This window comes from Nylanderia fulva, unplaced genomic scaffold (genome assembly GCF_048542155.1).
Source record: "Nylanderia fulva isolate GAGA-0341 unplaced genomic scaffold, ASM4854215v1 Scaffold289, whole genome shotgun sequence".
In the NCBI taxonomy this organism is placed as follows: Eukaryota; Metazoa; Arthropoda; class Insecta; order Hymenoptera; family Formicidae; genus Nylanderia; species Nylanderia fulva.
In genome coordinates this window covers 27,959-52,834 of record NW_028190357.1, presented here as the reverse complement: position 1 = coordinate 52,834, position 24,876 = coordinate 27,959, and the positions used below count along the sequence as shown (strand labels likewise).

The 24,876-nt window shown below is 27.3% G+C and overlaps 1 protein-coding gene across 3 annotated transcripts; it reads left to right on the top strand.

The window, feature by feature from the left end:
- Positions 1–156: 156 nt before the first annotated feature.
- Edem2 (ER degradation enhancer, mannosidase alpha-like 2) lies at positions 157–19,899 on the top strand. Of its 3 annotated transcripts, none has more exons than XM_029301479.2 (17): positions 157–1,162; positions 1,240–1,285; positions 1,531–1,631; positions 2,064–2,103; positions 2,195–2,307; positions 2,863–3,016; positions 3,819–3,947; positions 4,281–4,452; positions 4,537–4,694; positions 8,239–8,343; positions 8,422–8,766; positions 8,835–8,996; positions 9,064–9,162; positions 9,272–9,589; positions 11,627–11,840; positions 17,105–17,217; positions 17,457–19,899. In XM_029301479.2, exons 1-17 carry the CDS (start codon positions 1,044–1,046, stop codon positions 19,077–19,079), a joined length of 4,011 nt encoding a protein of 1,336 aa, XP_029157312.2. In that variant the 5' UTR covers positions 157–1,043; the 3' UTR covers positions 19,080–19,899. The 3 variants fall into 3 exon arrangements, with proteins under 3 accessions (XP_029157312.2, XP_029157311.2, XP_029157313.2); XM_029301478.2 differs by having other exon boundaries at positions 8,832–8,996; XM_029301480.2 differs by lacking the exon at positions 9,064–9,162 and having other exon boundaries at positions 8,832–8,996.
- The last annotated feature ends 4,977 nt before the right edge of the window (positions 19,900–24,876 follow it).

Here is a 24,876-nt window from a genome sequence, read left to right as displayed (position 1 = left end):
ATATTTATATCCTATTTTTAATATTTATTATTGATTCCTTATATTTTCTCTATTGTGTACAGGGTCTTATTATATATTATAAAACTTGCATTGCACACAAGAAATCGGGCGATTATTACCGGACACCCTGTAATAATAAATGATGATCACGTGATTGTTCCCGTTCTATAGCCCTCTCCATCTGTTTCTTCGCTTTAAGCAGCTTTGGGAAATTGGTTAGGGAGTTTACTTAAACGGCGATAATCATGTCATATATGGAGAAATTGCTGTTACTTGTTGCCAGTTAACAGAGTCGATTACAGCCAAATGTAGGGAAACGTAAGGGATCACAATAATCGTGCAAAATCTAATCGGAAAAGAAGGCGAAAAGCAGGACAGATTTCGCTGTTCAAGGAACGCGAAACTCATGTGTATTTCACGTAACAAAACAAAAACTATCGGCAATCAACTACAGCCACATCATCTGACCTTGAGAGAGAGAGAAAAAAAAAGAAAAACCGCAATCATGTCCCCACTGCCTATTATTTGTCTCTTCTGATAACAAGTTCGTTATATCCTACACAGTTTCCTCTCCACTCGCTACAGTTCGGTTTTAATTGTTCTCTATGAATGCTGACAATTAAAAATATCGGCCCGAATTCGTACAAAACAAATAGTTGGCACACTGATTTTTGAAAACTACGATTTGTGAAAATTATGATCCACGAAAATTATAATAATTTTCTTTGCGATTGCACCATAAATGCACATTTTGCCATCTGGCAGTGCTAAATCAATGGAATATGCATAAATTTTCATCAAATTATGTGATTTGAGAAATATGATAATGTCTCATGTATGAGAAAAAGATTGGTATAAGAAAAAAAGAAGTGGAAAAATCTTGAAAATTCTTATGATACCTTTTTAATTTATACTTTTTATCATAACAATGGAATTATTGAAATGAGATGGAGGATTAGTAGGAAAAGATTTTGGTGGACCATGCGCACTATTATAACAATGAAATCTTGACAAAAAAGGGACATATTTTTTTAACAAACAATATGGCTTGTGATGCTCTCATTTGGGGGCTATTGTTTGTAGGCTGCAGTGTACAGATATGGGCTATATCTGAAGACGATCTATTAGAATATATGAGCAAGGAAGAAAAAGAAACTTTAAAGTTTGTATTATCTGTTGTATATAATATATATCAAATCTCTATTGATTAAATTTTATAATTGTTATATTTTGTTATAGGGAAGAAGCAAGGGATATGTTCTATCACGCATACAATGCTTATATGGTAAATAAACATTTAACATAGTCTTTTTACTTTTCATTTGTATTATCGATTATTTAGAACAAAAATAATGTTTTATAAATATAAGATGTATTAAGAACATATAGTGTTAAATATTAAATATTAAATAACAAATATTAATCACTATAAAAAAATTAATATCTTTTACTATTTGTATGTTAGAAAAAAAAGAATGTCACTTTAACATAGGTTGATATATGTATTTAAAAAAATATTTTCTATGCAAGGACAATGCGTATCCTGCTGATGAATTGATGCCATTAAGTTGTAAAGGACGATATAGAGGCTCGGAACCAAACAGGGGTGATATAGATTCTACATTGGGAAAGTAAGAATTCAAATATATATCTTTGAAACAGATGATATGAATTAAATATATATATATATATATATTGTTTTATATTTTATTTTGTCACAAATTGTATTGAAAATTCTAAGTAATATGTAAAATTCTTCCACTCTTTCATTTTTACTTTTATTATAATTTCAAAGAAGTTACAAAAATAGTAAAATATAAAAAAAAATTTAAAAAAAGATAAAAAGTATATGTAATAAAAGCACATTCTTGAATTATTAATTTTTTAAGCATTTAATAATTAATTTTAAATTTTGTCATTCATTATCCATATACAAGTTTTTGAAAATTTATTTAAATTTTTATTTTATGTGATACATAATACTTTTTTTTTAAAATATTTTTAAACTGTTTTAAGCATATTGTATAATCACAATTTATTTTCTGTTCTGTAATTTGTTACAGTTTTTCACTTACTTTGGTGGATACACTAGATACATTAGTGGTAAGTTTAGCAATGAATAATTTAATATACTTTTTTAGTATGTATTGTAAACATTAATTTTATTTACATATAAATATTTCATATATGTTAGGTATTGGGAGATTTAGAAGAATTTGAGAATGCAGTCAAACTTGTTACTAGAGATGTAAGCTTTGATACAGATATTATTGTTTCTCTGTTTGAAACAAATATTAGAATGCTCGGGTGAGTAAAATCCTAATTAAAGCATTTATATATGTGTATTTAATGGTGTATATTTATGTTCAAAGGACCCTGCACAAAACCATGGAAAAATTTCTACACAAATATTTCCATGCTTCTTCATTATGTGTATATAATATATACATATAGGTATACATATATATATGTATATATATATATATATATATATATATACACATACATACATACATACATACACACACACATATACATAAACATATACACACAACAAAGAAGCACGGAAATACATTTGTGTACAAATTATATCACTAGGAAAGTAACGCTAGACAACATTTCAATGCTTCTATCGGTTAAACAGCTCGATGAATGAGTTTTATGTTCAAGAGGACTTCAGCATTACATCAATAAACATTTCTTGAAGTTTTAGAAAATTTGACCGAACGGTCTTTTTCTGCGGTTTTGTGCGGGGTCTTTTATTTACGTACAAATGTCTTTGATTATAAATTATTTAATTCATATTATATTAAATATTAATTAAATATCTTAAATTAGGTTAAATATTATTTTCTTTTGCAGAGGTCTTCTCAGTAGTCACATATTAGCTGAATATCTGCAACAGAGGGCTGATATAATGCCATGGTATAGAGGAGAACTTTTGGATTTAGCTAAAGATTTAGGATATAGATTTTTACCTGCATTTAACACAACTACTGGAATACCTTATGGCAGAGTAAGTTTATTATATACAATATACAGGATATCTCATTTTAATTAATACATAGTCAAATATTGCTGAAAATATGATCATAATGAGCAAATATTTCATATAAAAGTTAAAAGCTTTGAGAGGGAGAAAAGTTTGATAATTTTGAATTTTAACTGAAGTCAAATTTTTCAATATTCAACATTTTTATGCACAAAATAATGAGAGGTATTTATTGATATAAAGAAAATAGTTATGTTTGAGAAAAATATAATTTGCAAATAGTAGCTAGATATTTTTTCTTAAAAACAACTACATTTTTTTTACATCATTGATTGAATCCTTTCAATTATTTTGTGCATAAAAATATTAAAATATGATTATCCAAAAATGAATATTTTATGAGATATTTTATAATTTATGTAAAATTATATCACATTAAAGTACAAAAAATCTTAAACTATTTACTTTTTGATTATTCTATTTTTATAACTTTATGTAGAATATTGCAAAAATCAATGTATATAAAAAAATATGATCCCATTAAAAAAAATTCAACATTCTTGACCTGACCTTGACAACTCGATCCAAGATCAAAGTGATAAGATCAGTAATATTTTAAAACACTACAGCTTTTATTTGAAACAACAAATCTGAGACATTTTGCTGTGTAAGTTATAATGAGACACCTGTATATATAATGTACTATTAAATCATACATACATACATATAGACACTTTTAAAGATTTCTTCACAATTTTGCCAGTTAAGAAAATAATATATATGTATTTGATATGAGTAAGTATTCTGTTTTCTAAATATCTTGTAGATAAATTTAAGACATGGTATGAAAGGAGTTCCTATGGAAGTATCAAAGGAGACTTGCACTGCTTGTGCAGGTAGTATGATATTAGAAATGGCTGCTTTATCTCGGTTAACGGGCGAACCAATATTCGAGGTAAAATATTTTCAATTTGCAAGTAACTTACAATAATATAATGAAATTATATATATTATATATATTTTATTATACATACATACATATATGGAGCATTCCATGTGAAGAGTTCACCTAAAAATATACTGCTTGGAATTTTTAAAATAATCATGAAAATCTATTAGTGCATATATTATATAAGGATAAAAAGATTACAAAAATAAGTATTAAATGCCTTACATTCGATTATTTTAAAAATCCCAAGCAGTTTATTTTTAGGGCCTTTTTCATATGGAATGCTCCATACATGCACACACGTACACACACGTAATAAAATGATAATTATTTCTTTAGGAAAAAGCGCAAAAAGCTATGGATGTTTTGTGGCGAATGAGACATCGTGGTACAGATTTGATGGGATCTGTGCTAAATGTAAATTCTGGAGATTGGGTACGAAGAGATTCTGGTGTTGGTGCTGGCATAGATTCTTATTACGAATACTGTTTGAAGGCATACATTTTACTTGGTAATTGTATATATATATATACATATTCTATCTACATCTATTTAGCTAAATTACTACACATATATCTCGTATTTTTTTATGCAGGTGATGAAAAATATTTAGGTCGTTTCAACAGACATTATCAAGCTGTAATGAAATATGTTAGTCAAGGACCTATGTTGTTAGACGTGCACATGCACAGACCGAACACCAACTCTAAGAATTTTATGGATGCTTTATTGGCCTTTTGGCCAGGTCTACAGGTACCACTTTATATATATATATATATATACAAGGTGTTAAATTTCAAACATAACAGGTAGAATATTTCGTAAATAATTCATTTTAGAAAAAAATATTTCCTACAAAAGATGTAGGGTTTCAAGGGAAACATAATAATATTAATATGATCTTGAATAGTACCATCAAGGACATATAAAAATCACTTTGAATTTTTTAAATGGAACCCTTTACTTTCCATTACATATTCTTGCAGCTTACCTTGAGAGTTTTCCAAAACATTATAATGAAATTATTTTCCATTAAGTACTTTTCGAGCTGAGATTTGAAGTTTACAGTATTTTGACATAAAATATAAAATGTCTTGTGAAAATTTAGTTTTTAATAACTTTACCTTAATACTTTTATGCACAGAATAATGAGAACAATCAATTGGTGTGAAGAAAGCATATAATTGATTTTAATAAATGTTTTAAATTACATACTTTTTTTTAAAAGCAATTATGTGTTTTCTTACAAGCTACAAGAATATGTAATAAAAAATGGGGGAGGTCCTTTTTTCCTTCCTTTCCTTAAAAAGTGCATGTTAAGTCGATTACTCGAATATATCGAAATGTTGAAGCCTCTTTATTCCGATGCTGATTGGATGCTGGCGCGTTGCGATATATTCGTGGTTAGGGTAGATTCGGTAGATGCGTAGCGTTTGAACGCTTTGTAATGTAAAAATGATGTGTTCTATTATGTACATAATTTGAATTCCCTTTCTATTATGTACATAATTTTAATTCGATGAATTAAGTATATAATAGAAATTCGAGAAATTATGTATATAATAGAAATTCGAGAATTAAAGTTATGTACATTATTGAAATTTAGCAAATTAAAATATACCCTCGCGGAGAAAAAGTTTATTTAGCGCACGCGAAGCGTGTTATCTAGCCCATTTAAAAAATTCAAAGTGATGATTTTTATGTGTCCTTGATGGTGCTATTCAAAATCATATTAATATTATTATGTTCCCTTTGAAACCCTACTTTTGTAGGAAACATTTTTTTTTTAAATGCATTGTTTACGAAATATTCCATCTGTTACGTTTGAAATTTAACACCGTGTGTGTGTGCGTGTGTGTGTGTGTGTGTGTGTGTGTGTGTGTGTGTGTGTGTGGGTGGGTGGGTGGGTGGGTGGGTGGGTGGGTGTGGGTGTTGGTGCGTGCGTTCGTGCGCAGAGATGGGAACAGCCGATGTTTTTTATTGATGGACAATTGATCAAATTAAGCATGAATCTTTTAGTTTAATGTTTTATTTTTCTGAAAGTCTCGACTTTCTGTTTTCTTATTTGATTAATATAACTGTTATCATTTTATATTTAATTATATTAATTTGTATTGCGCTGAAAAATGGCCTCAATCCTTGGCTGAAACATTCGCATTGTTTAAATTGTAAGATTATTTTGTGCATTGTAAGATTATTTGGTGCATTGTAAGATTATTTTGTGTTGCAAAAACCTGCAAACGGTTCTTGAAGCTTTTGAATTAATTATGTATATAACACGTTAATGAAAGATCTCTGAGGCGATTTGGAGACGATTTTATATATATATACAATATATGGTATATATATATGGTATATATATATATATATATATATGTATATATATAATATATATATATATATATATATATATATAATAGGGTGTCCGGTGACTCGCGTTTAACACGTTAATGAAAGATTTCTGAGGCGATTTGGAGACGATTTTTCCTCAGCGAAAATGTCCAGGTACCAATAATAATAACGTGTAAAACACGAGTTACCGGACACCCGGTATATATATATATATATATATATATTTTTTTTTTTTCGATAACCCGGTATATATATATATATATACATACCGGGTCATCGAAAAGTATCGGACTCCCCTAATATCTTCAGTTAAAATGCATTTTGGAGAAAATGTCCAACAGCAAAGTTGTATGATTTCAAGCGGGGAGTAAGATGAATGACCTTGACTTTGACCTTGACCATGTCCTTCAAGATTATTTCAAGATCAACCTAATTTTTGTAAATAGAATCCCCTACATTTTATTGCATATTCTTATAGCTTGTCTCGAGAGCTTTCCAAAACACTATAATAAAACATTTTTTCATTAAGTACTTTTTGAAGGTTTGAAGTTAACAAGTTTTTGACACAAAATGTAAAATATCTTGTAAAATGTAGTTTTCAGTAATCATAACCTTAATACTTTTGTGCGCGGAATAATGAGACCAATTAATTGGTTTAAAGAAAATATATTAGTACTTAATGAAAAAATGTTTTATTATAGTGTTTTGGAAAGCTCTCGAGATAAATAAATAAGAATATGCAATAAAATGTAGGAGGTTCCATTTGCAAAAATTAGGTTAACCTTGAAATGATCTTGAAGGACATGGTCAAGGTCAAAGTCAAGATCATCATCTTACTTCCCGCTTGAAACCATACAACTTTGCTATTGAACATTTTCTCCAAAATGCATTTTAACTGAAGATATTAGGGGAGTCCGATACTTTTCGATGACCCGGTATATATATATATATATACCGGGTTATCGGAAAAAAAAAAAAAAAAAAATATATATATATATATATATATATATACCGGGTGTCCAGTAACTCGTGTTTTACACGTTATTATTATTGGTACCTGGACATTTTCGCTGAGGAAAAATCGTCTCCAAATCGCCTCAGAAATCTTTCATTAACGTGTTAAACGCGAGTCACCGGACACCCTATTATATATGTATATATATATACAGGGCGAGCCATTTTAATCAACGTACGTAAATATATCGTATAGTAAGCAAGACGGAAAAAAATGTTTCGAACAAAAGTTTTTTGACTATGAGGGGAACATAAAATGGTGTTATTGATTTAATCTTGTATAATCATTTAAAGGTCACGTGAAGGTCACCCTTAATTTCTTAAATGGAACCTGCCATTTTTCATTACATATTCTTATAGCTTATCTAAAGAGCCTTCCAAAAACCTATAATAAAGTGTTGTTTGATGAAGTACTTTTCAAATTATAAAAGTTTAGAGTTTTTTTACAATTTTTGGTATAAAATGTAAAATATCTAAATTGTAAAATGTTCAATTCAAATCAATGGTACCGCCTTATGTCCCCCTCATAGTCAAAAATCTTTTGTTTGAGACATTTTTTCCATCTTGCTTACTATACGAGATATTAACGTGCGTTAATTAAAATGACTCACCTTGTATATATATATATATACAAAAAAAAATATATATATATATATAAGTTCAATAAATAAGAAATGTCAAATAAATGAGTTTCTATTTTAAATATATATTTTTATATATATATTTAATAAATAAGAAATTAAATAAGAAATTTCAAATAAATGAGTTTCTATTTTAAATATATACATATATATATATTTAAAAATATATATTTATTTAAAATTTAAAAATAAATATATATTTAATATATATTGAAATATATATAAAAATATATATTTAAAATAGAAACTAATTTATTTGACATTTCTTATTTATTGGACTTTTCTATAAGGTTCTTAAAGGCGACATCAAACCTGCTGTAGAAACGCACGAGATGCTGTACCAAGTTATGCAAAGACATAACTTTATACCAGAAGCATTTACTACTGATTTTCAGGTATATATTATTTACATATTTTTTTTGTTATAAATAATTATTTCTTTTTTATCTACATAATGATACTCGAAAAATTAGGTACATTGGGGACATCATCCGCTGAGACCAGAATTCTTAGAGTCAACATACTTTCTATATCGAGCTACAGGCGATCATTATTATTTAAAAGTCGGACGTAAAGTACTCAAAAGTCTGCAAACATATGCAAGGGTATCATGTGGTTATGCAGCTGTATCGGATGTTAGAACCAACAAACACGATGATACAATGGATAGCTTTGTATTGTCGGAGACATTTAAATATTTATTCTTACTATTTGCGGAACCAGGAGAATTGGTTTTAGACTTGGATGAATTCATTTTTACTACTGAAGGTCATTTACTGCCACTCACGCTTGCTTCTATAAGAACGAATATTTCATCTGTAAGTGTATAAAATTCAATTGATACAAATAATAGATTAATATAATTAATATTTTATTTATTAAGCAGGATTTTGAACGTGATATCGTACATGTGGACGAATTTGATCGCACTTGTCCAAATAGTTTACATTTATTTCCTGCATCAGTGAGGCAGCCTTTGAGAAATATGGTCGAGGATGTTTGCCCAAGACGATCGATTAAAAGACGATTGAGTGCATCGCAATTTCAAGTTTGTTTAAATTATATTTACATATCTATTAGCAAAGAATTTTGTCTAAAAACCTTTTTTTCTGTAGGCAAATAACTTGGAACATTTGAAAATATTGAGTGATATGGGAATAACGACTCTAACACTAGCGGATGGGCGGGTTCAGCTTTTGCATACATTTTCTAATGTAACTTGTTTTTTTTTATATAAAATATATATATAATAATTTTATTTAATATTTTAATATTATCTATTACATTCAATCAATTATAATGCATTTCTGTTTGTATAATTAGGCGAAGTCAACACAAGATTCAGAGGAAGGACTATTATTCATGCAAGAAATGGTCGAATTGAGTAAAATACAAATGCAACAACCGGAAACTAAACCACAAACAGTAATGTTCATAAAACCTAATTCAGATCCATTGGAGAAAGTTACACTACTAGCTGGGCCAGCGCAATTTGGACCTGAATTACAGAATTTCGATAAGATTACCGGAAAAGTGATATTTACATATCCACCTGCAGCTTGCACCGATCTGCAAAATGTAGACAGATTGGCAGGCAAAATAGTGATCGTGAATCGCGGACAGTGCATGTTCATAGAAAAAGTATATATCTTTGCGTGTAAGGTTCCTGGCTTCTCGCCGACCATGTCAGAATTATGACATCAGAGGCGAGTGTGTGTGAAGCTGGCGTATTATTTCGCGGAATATCATGATTTGTTAAGAGTTCTGACTTCCTTTTTAATAGTTCTAGAGTTCCTGATAGATTGAACATATAGTTCTATTCATTAAAGCGAAAAAATCGCTTAGTGCAAAGTGAGATTCCAATTTCACACAGCATATCACTTTGTCCTACGGTATTTTCCTTATCAAAAATTATCAGAATTGAGTAGATATATAGTTCTACATGAGTTCTAAGAAGAATTCTACCTATTAAAAGCAAAAAAATATTAATTTAACTAAAATACAGATGAGATGCCTCTATATATAGAGATCAAGAGTTCTGCTTATAATAAAGCAGTTCTCGTATAATTTTGAATGTATAAATTACTTTTCTAAAGAGTTCTGATAATTAAAATAGATATTCAACATATTCAAAACTATACGAGAACTGCTTTGTAGTAAGCAGAACTCTTGAAGATTCATTGGAATCTCACCTTTAGGTTCGAAAAGATGCATTTTTCGGGTAAAAAATGGTTTAAAAAAATTTCTATCTATTTTAATTATCAGAACTCTTTAGAAAAGTAATTTATACATTCAAAATTATACGAGAACTGCTTTATTATAAGTAGAACTCTTGATCTCTATATATAGAGGTATCTCATCTGTATTTTAGTTAAATTAATATTTTTTTGCTTTTAATAGGTAGAATTCTTCTTAGAACTCATGTAGAACTATAAATCTACTCAATTCTGATAATTTCTGATAAGGAAAATATCGTAGGACAAAGTGATATGCTGTGTGAAGTTGGAATCTCACTTTGCACTAAGCGATTTTTTCGCTTTAATGAATAGAACTATATGTTTAATCTATTAGGAACTCTAGAACTATTAAAAAGGAAGTCAGAACTCTTAACAAATCATGATATGAGACGCCAGCCTCACACACACGAGAAAACATGCTAAAAATTCTTACAAGCGGAGGTCCTTAGCTGATTCGCCGTTTTTGATTCAAAACCTATGCAACAATGTTGTAGGTGACGCCAATAACATATTCTGCAAGTTACAGACCCTATCTTTGCAGTAAAAAAATTGTATAATAATTTTCTCGCCGATAGAGTGATGGCAAAAATTCCATAACAGTCAAATATCTTGGAAAATAATGACTATGAAAGAAAATGTTAAATACAAAAGTCTTAGAAGATCAAATGATTTATTATGTGGTATTGATATGACCTTCATGTGACTTTGAAGGACACTGTGAAGGTCAACTTTGAAATTTTTAATGGTAAACCCCATTTTTTATTACATAATTGTGTAACTTACCTCGAGAGCTTTTCAAAACACTACAATAAAGTATTTTTTTCATTAAAATTGTTCTTATTATTTATACGATTTTATGTAAGAAAAAAAATGGGAGTTTTTATTTAAGATTTCAAAGTTGACTTTTACTGTAGCCTTTAAAGGCACATGAAGGTCACATCAATATAATCATATAATAGACCATTCTCTTGTTAGATGTTATTTTGAAATAAAAAGACATTTTGATGAAACAGCACTTTAGATGACTTTAGCATATTCTTAAAATATCTTGAAAATTGTACATTTCCCTTTATAATCAATTAACAGCTATAAAATGATTGTAATATGAGGCCTAATTTGTCTGGTCTTTGCACACGCGCAGTCATTCTACATAACAAAGTCTGATATCACAATCATTTTATGGTTGATTGAGTGTTAAAGGGAAAAGAATGAGTTTTTGCGCGCGCGCGAGATATTTTAAAAGTGTACTAAAGTCATCTGAAGTAGTGTTTTATTGGAATATTTTTTTTAATCAAAAGTGACATTTAAGAATTTTCAGCGTGTGCTTTCTTGCTTCTAACGTCATAATCTGACATGACCGCGACGAGGACGCAAAAGCCAAAAAAATTTTTATAAAACTAGCTTTCTCAGTCTTATATTCTCACGCATAATTTTTTTTTAGGCGCGCAGAATTCAAAAAGCCGGTGCACTCGCTGGAATAGTATTGGATAATATTGCCGGTTCAAGCGCAGCAACTTCGCCAATGTTTGCAATGTCTGGCGATGGAAAGGAGATAGATGACGTCACAATACCTGTTGTATTTCTCTTCTTCACGGAAGCAGCCGAGTTAATGAAAGCTATTAATGCGGCGAATGGCGATCTTACTGTCACGCTTGGTAATAATTGATATATATACATATACATATATGTGTATAAACAGGCAATAAGAGCCAAATCGCGGATGACAGTGCGTTATCCCAACGAAACTAAAATTTTTTCGTTAGAATTAAATGCCTGTGCACAAGGCACCAAATTTTACTTGGTTACGGCCAAGACTTAAAATAGGAATAATCTCTATACATGAGATTTAATTCCATACATCCCCTCTTCCCCCCTAAGGAAATAAATGCGAGATCTATATTTTTCTCTCGCATTTATTTCCTGGAGGGAAGAGGGGATGTATGGAATTAAATCTCATGTATAGAGATTATTCCTATTTTAAGTCTTGGCCGTCACCAAGTAAAATTTGGTGCCTTGTGCACAGGCATTTAATTCTAACGAAAAAATTTTAGTTTCGTTGGGATAACGCACTGTCATTCGCGATTTGGCTCTTATTGCCTGTTTATACACTTTAGATTTATATTTAATATTACAGAGCCTTGTTAATTCACTCTTAATTCACATAAAAATTACTTTAATTTTTTAAATAGAACCCCGTTCCATTAAAAATATGCAGTATTTTTTATTACATATTCTTGTAACTGATATCGAGATCTTTCCAAAACACTGTAATAAAATATTTTTTTCTTACGTACTTTTTGATTTATAAAGGTTTGAAGTTGACAATTTTTTGACATAAAATGTAAAATATCGTACAAAATATTCAGTTTTTGATAATCATACTTTAATAGTTTTATGCACTGAATAATGAGACAAATCAATTGATGTGAAGAAAACAGATAGTTGCTTTAAAAAGGATGTATGTAAGCAACATATTTTTTTAAAGCAATTATATGTTTCTTTACATTAATTGATTGGTCTCATTACTTCGTGCATAAAACTATTAAGGTATGATTACCGAAAACTAAATATTTTGTACGATGTTTTACATTTTGTAAAAAAATTGTTAACTTCAATCTTTATAACTCAAAAAGTACTTAATGAAAAAATATTTATTATAATAAGAAATATATGTCGGTTCTCAATATTATTAATAATAATAATACATGAATTTTAAATCGGCCAATAGAGCCCAAGCGCGAAAAATTAATTCTTCGGAACTGTATCTCTTGGTTTGAGATTACTAAGTTCCATATATAAATTAATCTCGAACTTACATATGGAGAAAAGTAGGCGAGAAAAATATAGGTTCGAAAAGTCGCTGAAGCGGGAATCGAACCCGCGTCTTTCACTTTCCGGGCGACTGTTCTTACCAACTAAGCTCTTCAGACCCTTTCGATCCTATATTTTTTATTTGCCTTTTAGTAGATGTTAAGAAATAACGAACATTTGGTAAGAGCAGTCGCCCGGAAAGTGAAAGACGTGGGTTCGATTCCCGCTTCAGCGACTTTTCGGACCTATATTTTTCTCGCCTATTTTTCTCCATATGTAAGTTCGAGATTAATTTATATATGGAACTTAGTAATCTCAAATCAAAAGATACAGTTCCGAAGAATTAATTTTTCGCGCTTGGGATCTATTGGCCGATTTAAAATTCATGTATTATTATATTTATTATAATGTTTTGGAAAGGTCTCGACATCAGCTACAAGAATATGTAATGAAAAATAGGGGGTTTTATTTTAAAAATTCAAAGTGATTTTTATGTATCCTTGATGGTACTATTCAAGGTCATATTAATATTACTATATTATGTTTCCTTTGAAACCCTACAACTTTTGTAGGAAACATTTTTTTTTGTAAAAGATGTAAAAAATGAAATATTTGGGGTAGGACATTTTAATGTCCGACATCAGCTACATTAAAATGTCCTACCCATTATATATATGATAACGAAATACCATAAATAAATATACAGGGTATTCCATTTTGAAAAATATGCATAAATATGTAAAACATCATGTTGGAGGAAATAATGTTTCGAACCAAAATTGTCCAGTTTTGAAGGGGAGAGAGTTTAGAGATAATCTTGAATTTTATCATAAGATCATCATTTTTCGAAGTCATTTGAAGATCAATTTAGGTTTTTTTTAATGGAATTCTAATTTTGGTAATTATGCAGTATAGGGGAGGCAGTTCCAATAATCTTGACTTCGACATACAGTTGTCAAGATCAAGATCCTGAATAACCTCCAAAAGATTTTAGCCGGTGGTCGATGTTTATTAAAAAATTATAAACAAAAAAGTTTACTAAATAAACGTATAGTTTAATTTGACAAATAATTTTTTAATAAATAACGATCGCCCGCTAAAATCTTTTGGAGGTTACTCAGAGTCATGACCTTGACAGCATATGTCAAGGTCATCGGAGCTGTCTCCTTTATACTGTATAATTACTAAAAAAAATAATCTTAAAACATTTTCCTGATTTTTTTATATAATTCAATTTCTTGCAATATTTGGTGAAAAAATATATAATATATATATGTTTAAAAAATTTTTTTTAAGGATAAGATGGTGAAAAAGTGAATAAGTTATAAAATATTTTATACTTTAATTTGCTATAATTTTACATAAACGATGAAATATTTTTAAAAATATACATTTTTTAATAATTCTACCCTTATAACTTTTTATATCACTATAAATTTAAAGATATAAGACAGGCAGTAAGAGCCAACTCGCGGATGACAGTGCGTTATCCTAACGAAACTAAATTTTTCGTTAGGATTAAGTATCTGTGCACAAGGCACCAAATTTTACTTGGTCACGGCCAAGATTTAAAATATGAAATAATCTCATATTTGAGATTTAATTTCAATAACCCTTTCACCCCCCTACGGAAAATAAGTAAATGCAAGAGAAAAATATAGATCCGAAAGTCGCTGAATCGGGAATCGAACCCGAGACCTTTCGCTTGCCGGGCGACTGCTCTTCCAACTGAGCTATTCAGATCCTTTCGATTCTATACTTTTCTCTGCTATATGTAATAATGTTGATAAACAAACGCGTTTAAGCCCGCGTGTATAAACTGAGTTTTAACAAGGCATTTTTCTCTTGCATTTATTTATTTTCCGTAGGGGGGTGAAAGGGTTATTGAAATTAAATCTCAAATATGAGATTATTTCATATTTTAAATCTTGGCCGTGACCAAGTAAAATTTGGTGCCTTGTGCACAGATACTTAATCCTAACGAAAAATTTAGTTTCGTTAGGATAACGCACTGTCATCCGCGAGTTGGCTCTTACTGCCTGTCTTATATCTTTAAATTTATACTTATATTACAGAGCCTTGTTAAAACTCTTTTTATATCACATTTCGAAAAATTTATTTATATAAAAATATTAAGGTGGTTCTATTAAAAAGAAAGAAAAAACGTTGATTTTCAAATAATCTTGAAAAATGACTAATTGATAAAATTCAAAAATATTAACTTTTCCCTTTTAAAAACAAATAACTTTTGTTTGAAATTATTTTTCTAAAACGCGATGTTTTTTTTATATATTTAAACCTATTTTTAAAAATAGGAACACTCTCTCTCTGGTTATACACATAATGTGAAATATATAAGTTATCCTATTTTTTTCGGACATTTTATAAGAACATTTTAACGCTTCTTTTGTTAAATTAGAATCGATTTCTTTTTAACAAAAATATCAAGAAACAGTCATTTTCAAAATTATAAAAAATGATTGAAAGAGAAGAGCTTTTTTTTAAATTGAATTTTAGGAAGCTGGATAATCAAAGCTATATTCTTTAGCTAATTTTAGATATAATTATTACAATTTAGATATAACTATTACTATTTTATTTGATTTTTATTTTATCAAGGATAGAAACTAGAAAGATGTGATTTTGTTAAGAATAAATTTTAAAATTTTGCAAAAGGATAAAATGGCTTCAAGAAATGTTATTAAAAATCTGGATGTTATTTTTATTATATAAATATAAAATTTTATTATATAAAAATACGTAATCAATGTAATTTGAATTTTTCTTCAATAAGATGTTTATATTAAGAGATATTAAAAGACATATAGTTTTTAAACAATTAAAGAGTGAAAATATAAACATTTTTTTAAACGAATTAAATTTTAAAATTAGAAAATACATATGTAACAAAATTACTTCTTTAAGTTAATTTTAAATAAATTTAAATATAAAATTATAATTTAAAAGATTAGACAAGGTGTATAAAATTTAGGATAAAAAGATTGTAGGATAAACATTTTAAAAATAATATTAATAATAAATATATTAAAAACTATTTCTTTTGGAATAAAAATGGCATGCATTTTTACTTAATTTTTAAATTTTTTACAAAATTTTACAATCTCTTGAATTATTTTTTACTCTGTATCACAAATTATATATTATTGTACTGTATTAAAAATTATACATATACATAATTATAAAATAAAAAATTTTTTAAGGAAAAATTACTTTTAAACAGACTAAAAATTTGAAAGGATATTCAGTGAGTTTGAAAAAAATTTGTATTTAGGCTATAATGGACAACTTTTTTTATAATTGGATTCTTTGATCTTTTTAAATTTTTTTTTAGTTTTGAAAATTTTAAATTTGTCCTTTTTAAATTCTTTTTATTCACATTTTTACCATTAAATATTTAAGTAACCAAGCATTAGATTCGATTATAAAGTAAATGCTTTAAGTTAAATACTAAAAATAAAATTTCTGTAATTTTGCTACCTGTTTTGAAATTTAATTTAAAAGCAGATTTTTATCTTCAATCATCTATAATTCATATACTAACGATATTTTTTCTTAATTTAAAGATATAGAGGATGTTTTATTTTACATTGTTTAGCTAAATATTGCTGAAACTATGGTACTAATGAGAAAAAAAATTTGTATATAAGAGTTAAACGATTTCAAGAGGAGAAAAAGTTGATAATCTTGAATTTTAACTAAGATCATTTTGCAAGGTTATTTGAAGGTTAAAATTATTTCAGTTTAAAGTATAAAGTATCTTGTAAATTATTGTAACTTTTTAACTATTCTATCCTTATAACTTTACGACAAGATTGATGAAGAATGAATTTATATAATAAAAATTAAGATTTTTAAAAAATTAAATGGACCTTTAAATAACCTTGAAAAATGATCGTTAAACTTCAATATTTTCAACTTTTTTCACTTTAAATCTTTTTAATTTTTATATGACATTTTCTAATTATAGTAGTTGTTTCAGTAATATTTGAATATGTTAATTAAAATATATATAAAACCCCTATATATATATATATATGTGTGTATATATATGTTTGACTTACTATTATGTTTAACATATGATTTATAGGGATGTATTCTTCAAAAGAAGAAATTCAACTTAAAGCGCCTACTGATTTATCACTATTTGAACGTCTAAAAGGATCATTAAAATCAATTCTCAGCCGACATGTGACTTCACAGGTTTGTTAATTTTTAAACAATTTTTGTGTATTTAATTTTATATTACACAGATGTCCGGTAATTAAGTAACCAGCCGAAAGGTGATAGTAGATTTAGTCAAATTGAGAAGAAAAGTGCTGTATCATTTTGCCAAATTCGCAATAATTAATGGTTACTTAATTACCGGACAGTACTTAATGGTTACTTAATTATCAGTATATCTCAAACATAACAGAATTACATCTCTATTTTTTTTGTAGCCAACAACTGTTGGATCCAGTTTGGATATAACGGTTCCTTTCATTAAATCACAAGAAGATCAAGAGGATTCGATTGATTTTCATTATTTTCATGCAGAAATCATCAAAGATTCGCTCGGTGGTGAAGTCAGAGTTACCGCCGCGTCTGAAGCTGCAATTATCATTTTAAGACCAGTTTCTACATCGATAGAAATTTTATGGCATCAGTTGAAGGAAGTGTTTGTGAATCAAATATTTTTCAATAGTAAACAAAATAAAGGTATAAGAATCCGTAGTTTTATTTTAGAGAGTTATTACAATTGGATAAACAGAGCGCGAAGTGGAGTACTTACGAAAACATCATTATCTTACAAAGTCCGATGGTTTTTAAGCGAACTATTAGTAGTTTCACCAAACTCATCTATCAAAAAGATCGGACAACTATTGGAATTAAACAAGCAGAAGTTGTTGAAACAATATTTACTTACAAATATGGATACTATGGTGTTGAATTTAAAAACGGTAGCTACAAAATTGAAGAGTATAAAATCAGCGAGACCTAAAATGGAGCAATTATTAAAAATTTCAGAATCCGCTATTACACATGTTGAAAATTACTCGTTCTTGCGTCATTTATTAGTTGATTTGTTCGACGAAGAAGATGAGATCATTAATCAACATATTGCCCTATTGGATCGTAATCATGGAGAGGTGCATAGTGTATATCAAGAAATATTAATTGATGGAGTACAAAGGCATCTGGAGAAATTGGGAGAAGAAGATAATTCATATTATGATATATTAATTGCTGATCTACAAAAGAACTTGAAAAATGTAGATAAAGACGAAAATTTATTTGGAAAAAATAAAGAAAGCGATTTAGCAGTAGCGGAATTTATAAATGATAGTAATGGAGATAAAGAAGAAATTGAATCTAAAAATATCAACATTTTGAAGAAAAATAAGAAATCAAGTACTGAGAAAATAGAGGATTTTGAATATTTCATATTGACAGAAATAGAGAAAGTTATGAAATATTCTGAGCAAAATATTTTAGAAAAATATGAAGATGTAAATAGCGAATCAAAAAGTGCTGTTATACAAGATAAGAGAAATAAAGATGCCATTAAATCTGATAGTATTCTGCACTCTTCTAAAAATCAAAGCGAAAGCGATGATGGAAATAATAAAGTTCAAAGTTCACTTGAAAAACAACAAGACTTGCAAACAACAAAAACCATAGATGTGAAATTTGAAAAACCAACTGTCAAGAAAAAGTATGAAAAAAAATCTGTCAACTCTATATCCAGTACTAACAAGAACCATGTTTCTGATATATCCACAACTGCAGATACCAATGTAGGGACAAATTCTCTCAACAATAGACGTAATTCATTGCAAAGAATACAGAATGATTTGATTGCAAATAAAATTATATTTACTGATCCATTGGAAGAATTTAAAAAACTTATATGGGCTACTAACAAGGGAAAAGTGTTTCATAAAAAGTCACAGATTTCAAATATACGATATAATACTATAAAATTAAATGAACTCAAGTATGGGAAAAAATATATGAGCAAAAACAAAGCTGAAGAAACTAAACCAAAATTATATATAGCTAAACATATCGACGAATTATAACAATAGCTTTTAAGATTTAGGCTAAAAATTATAGTTATTATATGATGACAGAAAATAAATTTCCAACGGCCATAAGGCTATCTGCATAAGGCTGCGTTGCAACTAATATTTTTGCACTGTGATCTAGATGTGTGTGCAATTAATTTTAATTAATTTCTATATATACACATATATACAAGATAATCTAGGAAAATTCCAATTATTCAATTAAAAAAGAATAAAATTGTTAGATTATAATGATGCTATAATATAATTTCATAGAAAATTTGTAGATTTTAAATTAATGCTTATAAGGAAATTATTTTTATTTGTTATTTAGAGAAAGCTAATTAATATAAACTATGGACATAACATCATGTGTGATATATATGTGTTGAAGTGGTTGTGAAGTGATATTTTGAACACAGATGGTTTACCAATACATGTATATACATTATGTATATTATACTGTAATCTACATGCGCTCTCGCTAAAATATGGTATCGAATTTTTCTTCCATGAAAGCAGATTTTTGGGTCCTGATGAATCTATTCTACAATTTGTATTATATAATTGTATTATATGATTGTATGTATATATTATAAACTCAAAAAAGAGAATAGTGCTTTAAAATATTGGGTAACATGGTGTAAAAGTATATTGATAACATCAAATAATAACATTACAAATGATAATATCACCAATTGAAATAGATGCAATATTTTCTTTTTATTAATATTTTGCATTATTTTTTATTTAAAGATGTGCCATGATTATTAATAATATATTCATGCAATTTAAGATAACATTTAATGTAAAAATAAAAACACTTAAAACAGTTTTCAATTTATTGCTACAAGTTAATATTAATCTCATCTTTGTTTATATTAATATAATATTGAAAATTAATTTGTTAAATGGTAATTTATAACAAATACTTTATAATACTTTAAAATTTATATTAATCGTATTTTTGTAAGTTTTTATAATTCATATAGGAATTTTGTTAAAACTTTATATAAATTAAAAAAATACATTCTGTTAAATCTTTGAGTATATTTTTAATTTTAAAATAATATGTAAAATAATTTTATTTTATGCCAAATAAAAAAATGACGTCAAATATAATATAACAATTCAAAAATTTTATATTGCAATCCATGAATTTAAATATGTCTTAAATGTACATAACATGTATAGAATAACCTTTTTAACAAAAGGTAAAAAAAAGGGCGACAAGTTTACGCGCTCATGTGAAAAAATGTTATACAAAAAAACAGTGTTTTTAAATTACTATAAAAAACTGCTCTAAAAAATAATGTCATTTTAATTTTATACAATAAATTTTTTTGTACAAAAAGATTAAATATTTCTAAAAAAAATAATATCAAAAAATTACGACAAATAAAAACCTTTATACTATAAAATCTTTTATTATTATTATTTTATTAAATAATTTTTTTCATAGAAATATTTTACAAACAACAATTAATTAAACATATGGTTCATATATTGTAACGCAGCAAATTATATAAAAAGATCAAATGTGACGAATGATTTATGATTGACAATAATATCTTATTTGGATTAAAGAGTATGATATAAAATAAAAAATATATATCATTTAATATTATTGTCAACCATATAATCACTCGTCACATTTGGTCTTTAGAAATATTTTAACAAAAAAAAAAAAATTTTTGTTAAAAAAACTTGGCGCTGCTAAATTGCATAATATGTCAATAATGTTAAGGTACTTTGTATATACATTTATGTTCCAGTTAATTGTTCTATTAATATTCCAGTTATTGATATAATGTTTAAATAAATATATAATTATTAATGTAATGTTTATATAATTATTAATGTAATGTTTTAATAATTATTAATGTACTGTTTATAAAAGTAATTTTTTTATTACTTTAAGATATATTGCAATAAATTAATTAAATACTATCCAAATAACAAACGTACTTTGTACATTTGCATTGCAAATATTTTCTAAGTTATATATTGAATATTTTAAGATACATTACAATAAATTTATTATTTGTGTTACATTAAAATAATTATAGTAAATTAATTATTTCTTATTTTAAGATTTACAGATACATTACAGTAAATTTGAAAAAAAATTTAGCAACGCCAAGTTTTTTTAACAAAAATTTTTCTATTCTTTTTGTTAAAATATTTCTAAAGACCAAATGTGACGAGTGATTATATGATAGACAATAATATCAAATAAGATATATATTTTCTATCATATTCTTTAATCCAAATAAGATATTATTGTCAATCATAAATCGTTCGTCACATTTGATCTTTTTATATAATTTGCTGCATTACAATATATGAACCATATGTTTAATTAATTGTTATTTGCATAATATTTCTATGAAAAAAAATTATTTAATAAAATAATAATAATAAAAGATTTTATAGTATAAAGGTTTTTATTTGTCGTAATTTTTTGATATTATTTTTTTTAGAAATATTTAATCATTTTGTACAAAAAATATATTGTATAAAATTAAAATGACATTATTTTTTAGAGCAGTTTTTTATAGTAATTTAAAATCAGTTTTTTTTGTATAACATTTTTTCACATGAGCGCGCAAACTTGTTGCTTTTTTTTTACCTTCTTTAAAAAGGTGAGTTTTTTTATGGATATTATTCTTTTTTGTAGTATATATTTATTATTTACACATTTTAAAATAAAGAAACAAAGAACCCGCCACTACCCCCGTCATATTTCATGAAAATACAACGGTCCTCTTTGTTTATAATACATACCATTGTTTACTCATATTAGTATCTCTTTATTAGTATCAAGTTTTTTTACGATTGTGTAAATAATCAAGCAATAATGACAATACGGCAAATTCGCGTAACAATACTTTGTAAATATCTCATAATATATTTATACATTATTTAACACTTTTATAATATATTCTCGAACAAATGCACAAACGAACAAACTTGTGTAACTGCAGGATATAAATGTATGTATGATAGAGAGGGAGGGGGATGGAGGAAAGGGGGGGGGAAGAGGGGAAAGAGAGAGAGAGAGAGGTCTAATGTGCATATCGATAATTTTTACTATTTATTTTGTGAATTGTTTTTATTAAACCAAATACGAAAATAAATATTTAAAAAATTAAAATTATGTTTTTTAATGTATATATTTATTAATATAATTAACGTGAATGTTACATGTAAAGTACACATTAATTGTAATTTCTCACTTATACATGTAACTTTTATATTATAACATATGTTACATTGTAGTTGTATTGTAATTACATCCCAGATATCACTGTAACTCATCGATAGGTATTGTAAGATATTGAAAATAATTTTTAGATAAGTTATTGTGTTATCTGGAATATAATTATTATAATATAAACTACAATGTAACATATGTTATATTACAAAATATTACTTTTACGAGTGGAAAATTACAACTAATATGTAACATTTACGTTAGTTATACATGTTATATAGCAGCTATATAAATAAATGTAATTATATTATAATAAATAAGTAATTATATTATAAAAGAAATTATATTATAATAAATGTGTAATTATATATCAATATACACAGTATATATCAATATACACATTAGATCTCTTTCTCTCTCTCTTTCTCCCCTCCCTCTCTATCATACATACATTTATATCCTGTAGCACAGATTAATAGACAGATCGCCAAAGGTCTGGATGAAGGAGAGACCAGCATTTCTCACTGATTTCAGCGCCATATTGTAGTAGTGGTCAATGCAGTAACTATTAATACGTTCCCAAGATAAGAGCGTCTCATGCTCATGAACTCGTCCGGCGGCATGTACGAGATTTATCTTTTCGTAGCGTTCGCGTATTTCGGAAAGGACAGAATTTTATGATGTTATAAATAAATAAATAAAAAATTATAACTTGACCTACTAGTTATTAAATCTTTTTTTAATAAAATGTTTCATTATTATTATCATCTAAGTCTAAGTCGTTTAATTACTTTTTAGTTTTTTAATAATTAATTTAATTTATTCTAGTCATTTTTATATGAGAAAAATAATATCACGTATACGTTTTATAATGAATTAATATATTTCGGGAACCGAATTATATATTTTTAATAATATAAAAGTGTTCAAAAATTATATTTGACTTTTAATTTTAATTATTTTAGCAAAGAGTTCCGAAATCTCTTACACACATAATAGGGATTTTGTTCATCCATATAATTCGCAATTAAGTATATATGTTAATTATTAATTTTAATAAAATACAAAATTAAAATTAAAGGTCAAATATAATTTTTGAACATAAATATATTTAATTCGTTATAAAACGTATACCCGTGATAGTATTTTTCTCGTACAAAAATAACTAGAATAAATTAAATTACTCATAAAAAAATAAAAAAATAATTAAATAATTTATATTTTATATGATAATAATAAAACATTTTATAAAAAAAACAGATTCAATAAATATAAGTATATATATAACATGTACTTATATTTATTGAATCTGTTTTTTAATAAAATGTTTTATAAGCTTAGAAAACTTGACTTTGACGTAACTAGCAAATTTTATTTAATTATTTCACGACGGTTTGACGTAATAAAATGTTTTATTATTATTATATAAAATATAAGTTTAAATTCTTTAATTAATTTTTAATCTTTTATGATTAATTTAATTTACTCTAATTATTTTTGTACGAGAAAAATACTATCATGGGTATACGTTTTATAATTAATTTAATATATTTGTGTTTAAAAATTATATTTGACCTTTAATTTTAATTTTTATTTTATTAAAATTAATAATTAACATATATACTAAATTGCAAATTATATGGATGAAAAAAATCCCCATTATGTGTGTAAGAGATTTGGGAACTCTTTGCTAAAAAATTGTGGCGATAAATGCCACAAGAATATTAAAATATATATAAAATAAAATGTACACGAAATAAAAAATATATGACAAGCGACGAGTGTTAAGGATATCGCGACCGGTGACACAAAATAATAAATTAATAAATAAGCGTCTAGCATGACGAAGGTAGATCGTGATTTCAGAACAGAATAAAAAGCGAAAGTCTTCAAAATAATAGATAGGCTAATCACCTAAAAATAAAAATAAGGTCGTGGAAAAATCGAGAGAAGCAGGACAATACGCGGCCTCGAAGGGCAGATAGATTTTGACTCGCGCTCGCGATACACGGTTTTCCTCGGTGGAGAGTTAACGTCTGTATTTGATAATCCGAATAAACGCAGCAAAAGACAATATAATTCTAACACCTAATAACTATTCCGTCTTCACGATCCTCTCCCGATTCGCAATATTGATAAAACAATAATTAACGAACTAAGCTTGCGACCGTCTCTCCGTCCTCTCTCGTCAAACTAAGAGAGAGAGGGCGAGAGAGACTGCTGCGCAACCTCGTCGTGCCGCTCTCCGTTCTCTCGATACTTGCTCGGTATCACTGATTGCTCGGTATCGTATCTTTTTGGGCGCCAGGTGCGGTCAGGCCGCACCACTCAACAATAGCTCAACTAATAATCAGCGGACACGACGGCTCGGCCTCGGTAGCTCGGTATCAACAAGGGGTAGAGTGTCGTGGTTCTTTCCGTAAGGAGATTCGGAATCGCAGTCCCGGAGAGAGAGAGGAAATCTCGATATTGATTGTACTCAGAAATAGGATAAAATAAGAATATATTTTCAGTTAATAGTATATAAATGGTGTGAATCAAAGTAGCTATAATTTTATTATCGAGCCGTTGGGAGATCGCTGGGTGTTATCGAAA

Coding starts and splice junctions, on each gene's coding strand:
- Edem2 (XM_029301478.2), top strand. CDS start 1,044: ATGGCTTGTGATGCTCTCATTTGGGGGCTATTGTTTGTAGGCTGCAGT. Junction 2,104..2,194: donor ATACACTAGATACATTAGTG/GTAAGTTTAGCA, acceptor CATATATGTTAG/GTATTGGGAGATTTAGAAGA. Junction 3,017..3,818: donor CTGGAATACCTTATGGCAGA/GTAAGTTTATTA, acceptor AATATCTTGTAG/ATAAATTTAAGACATGGTAT.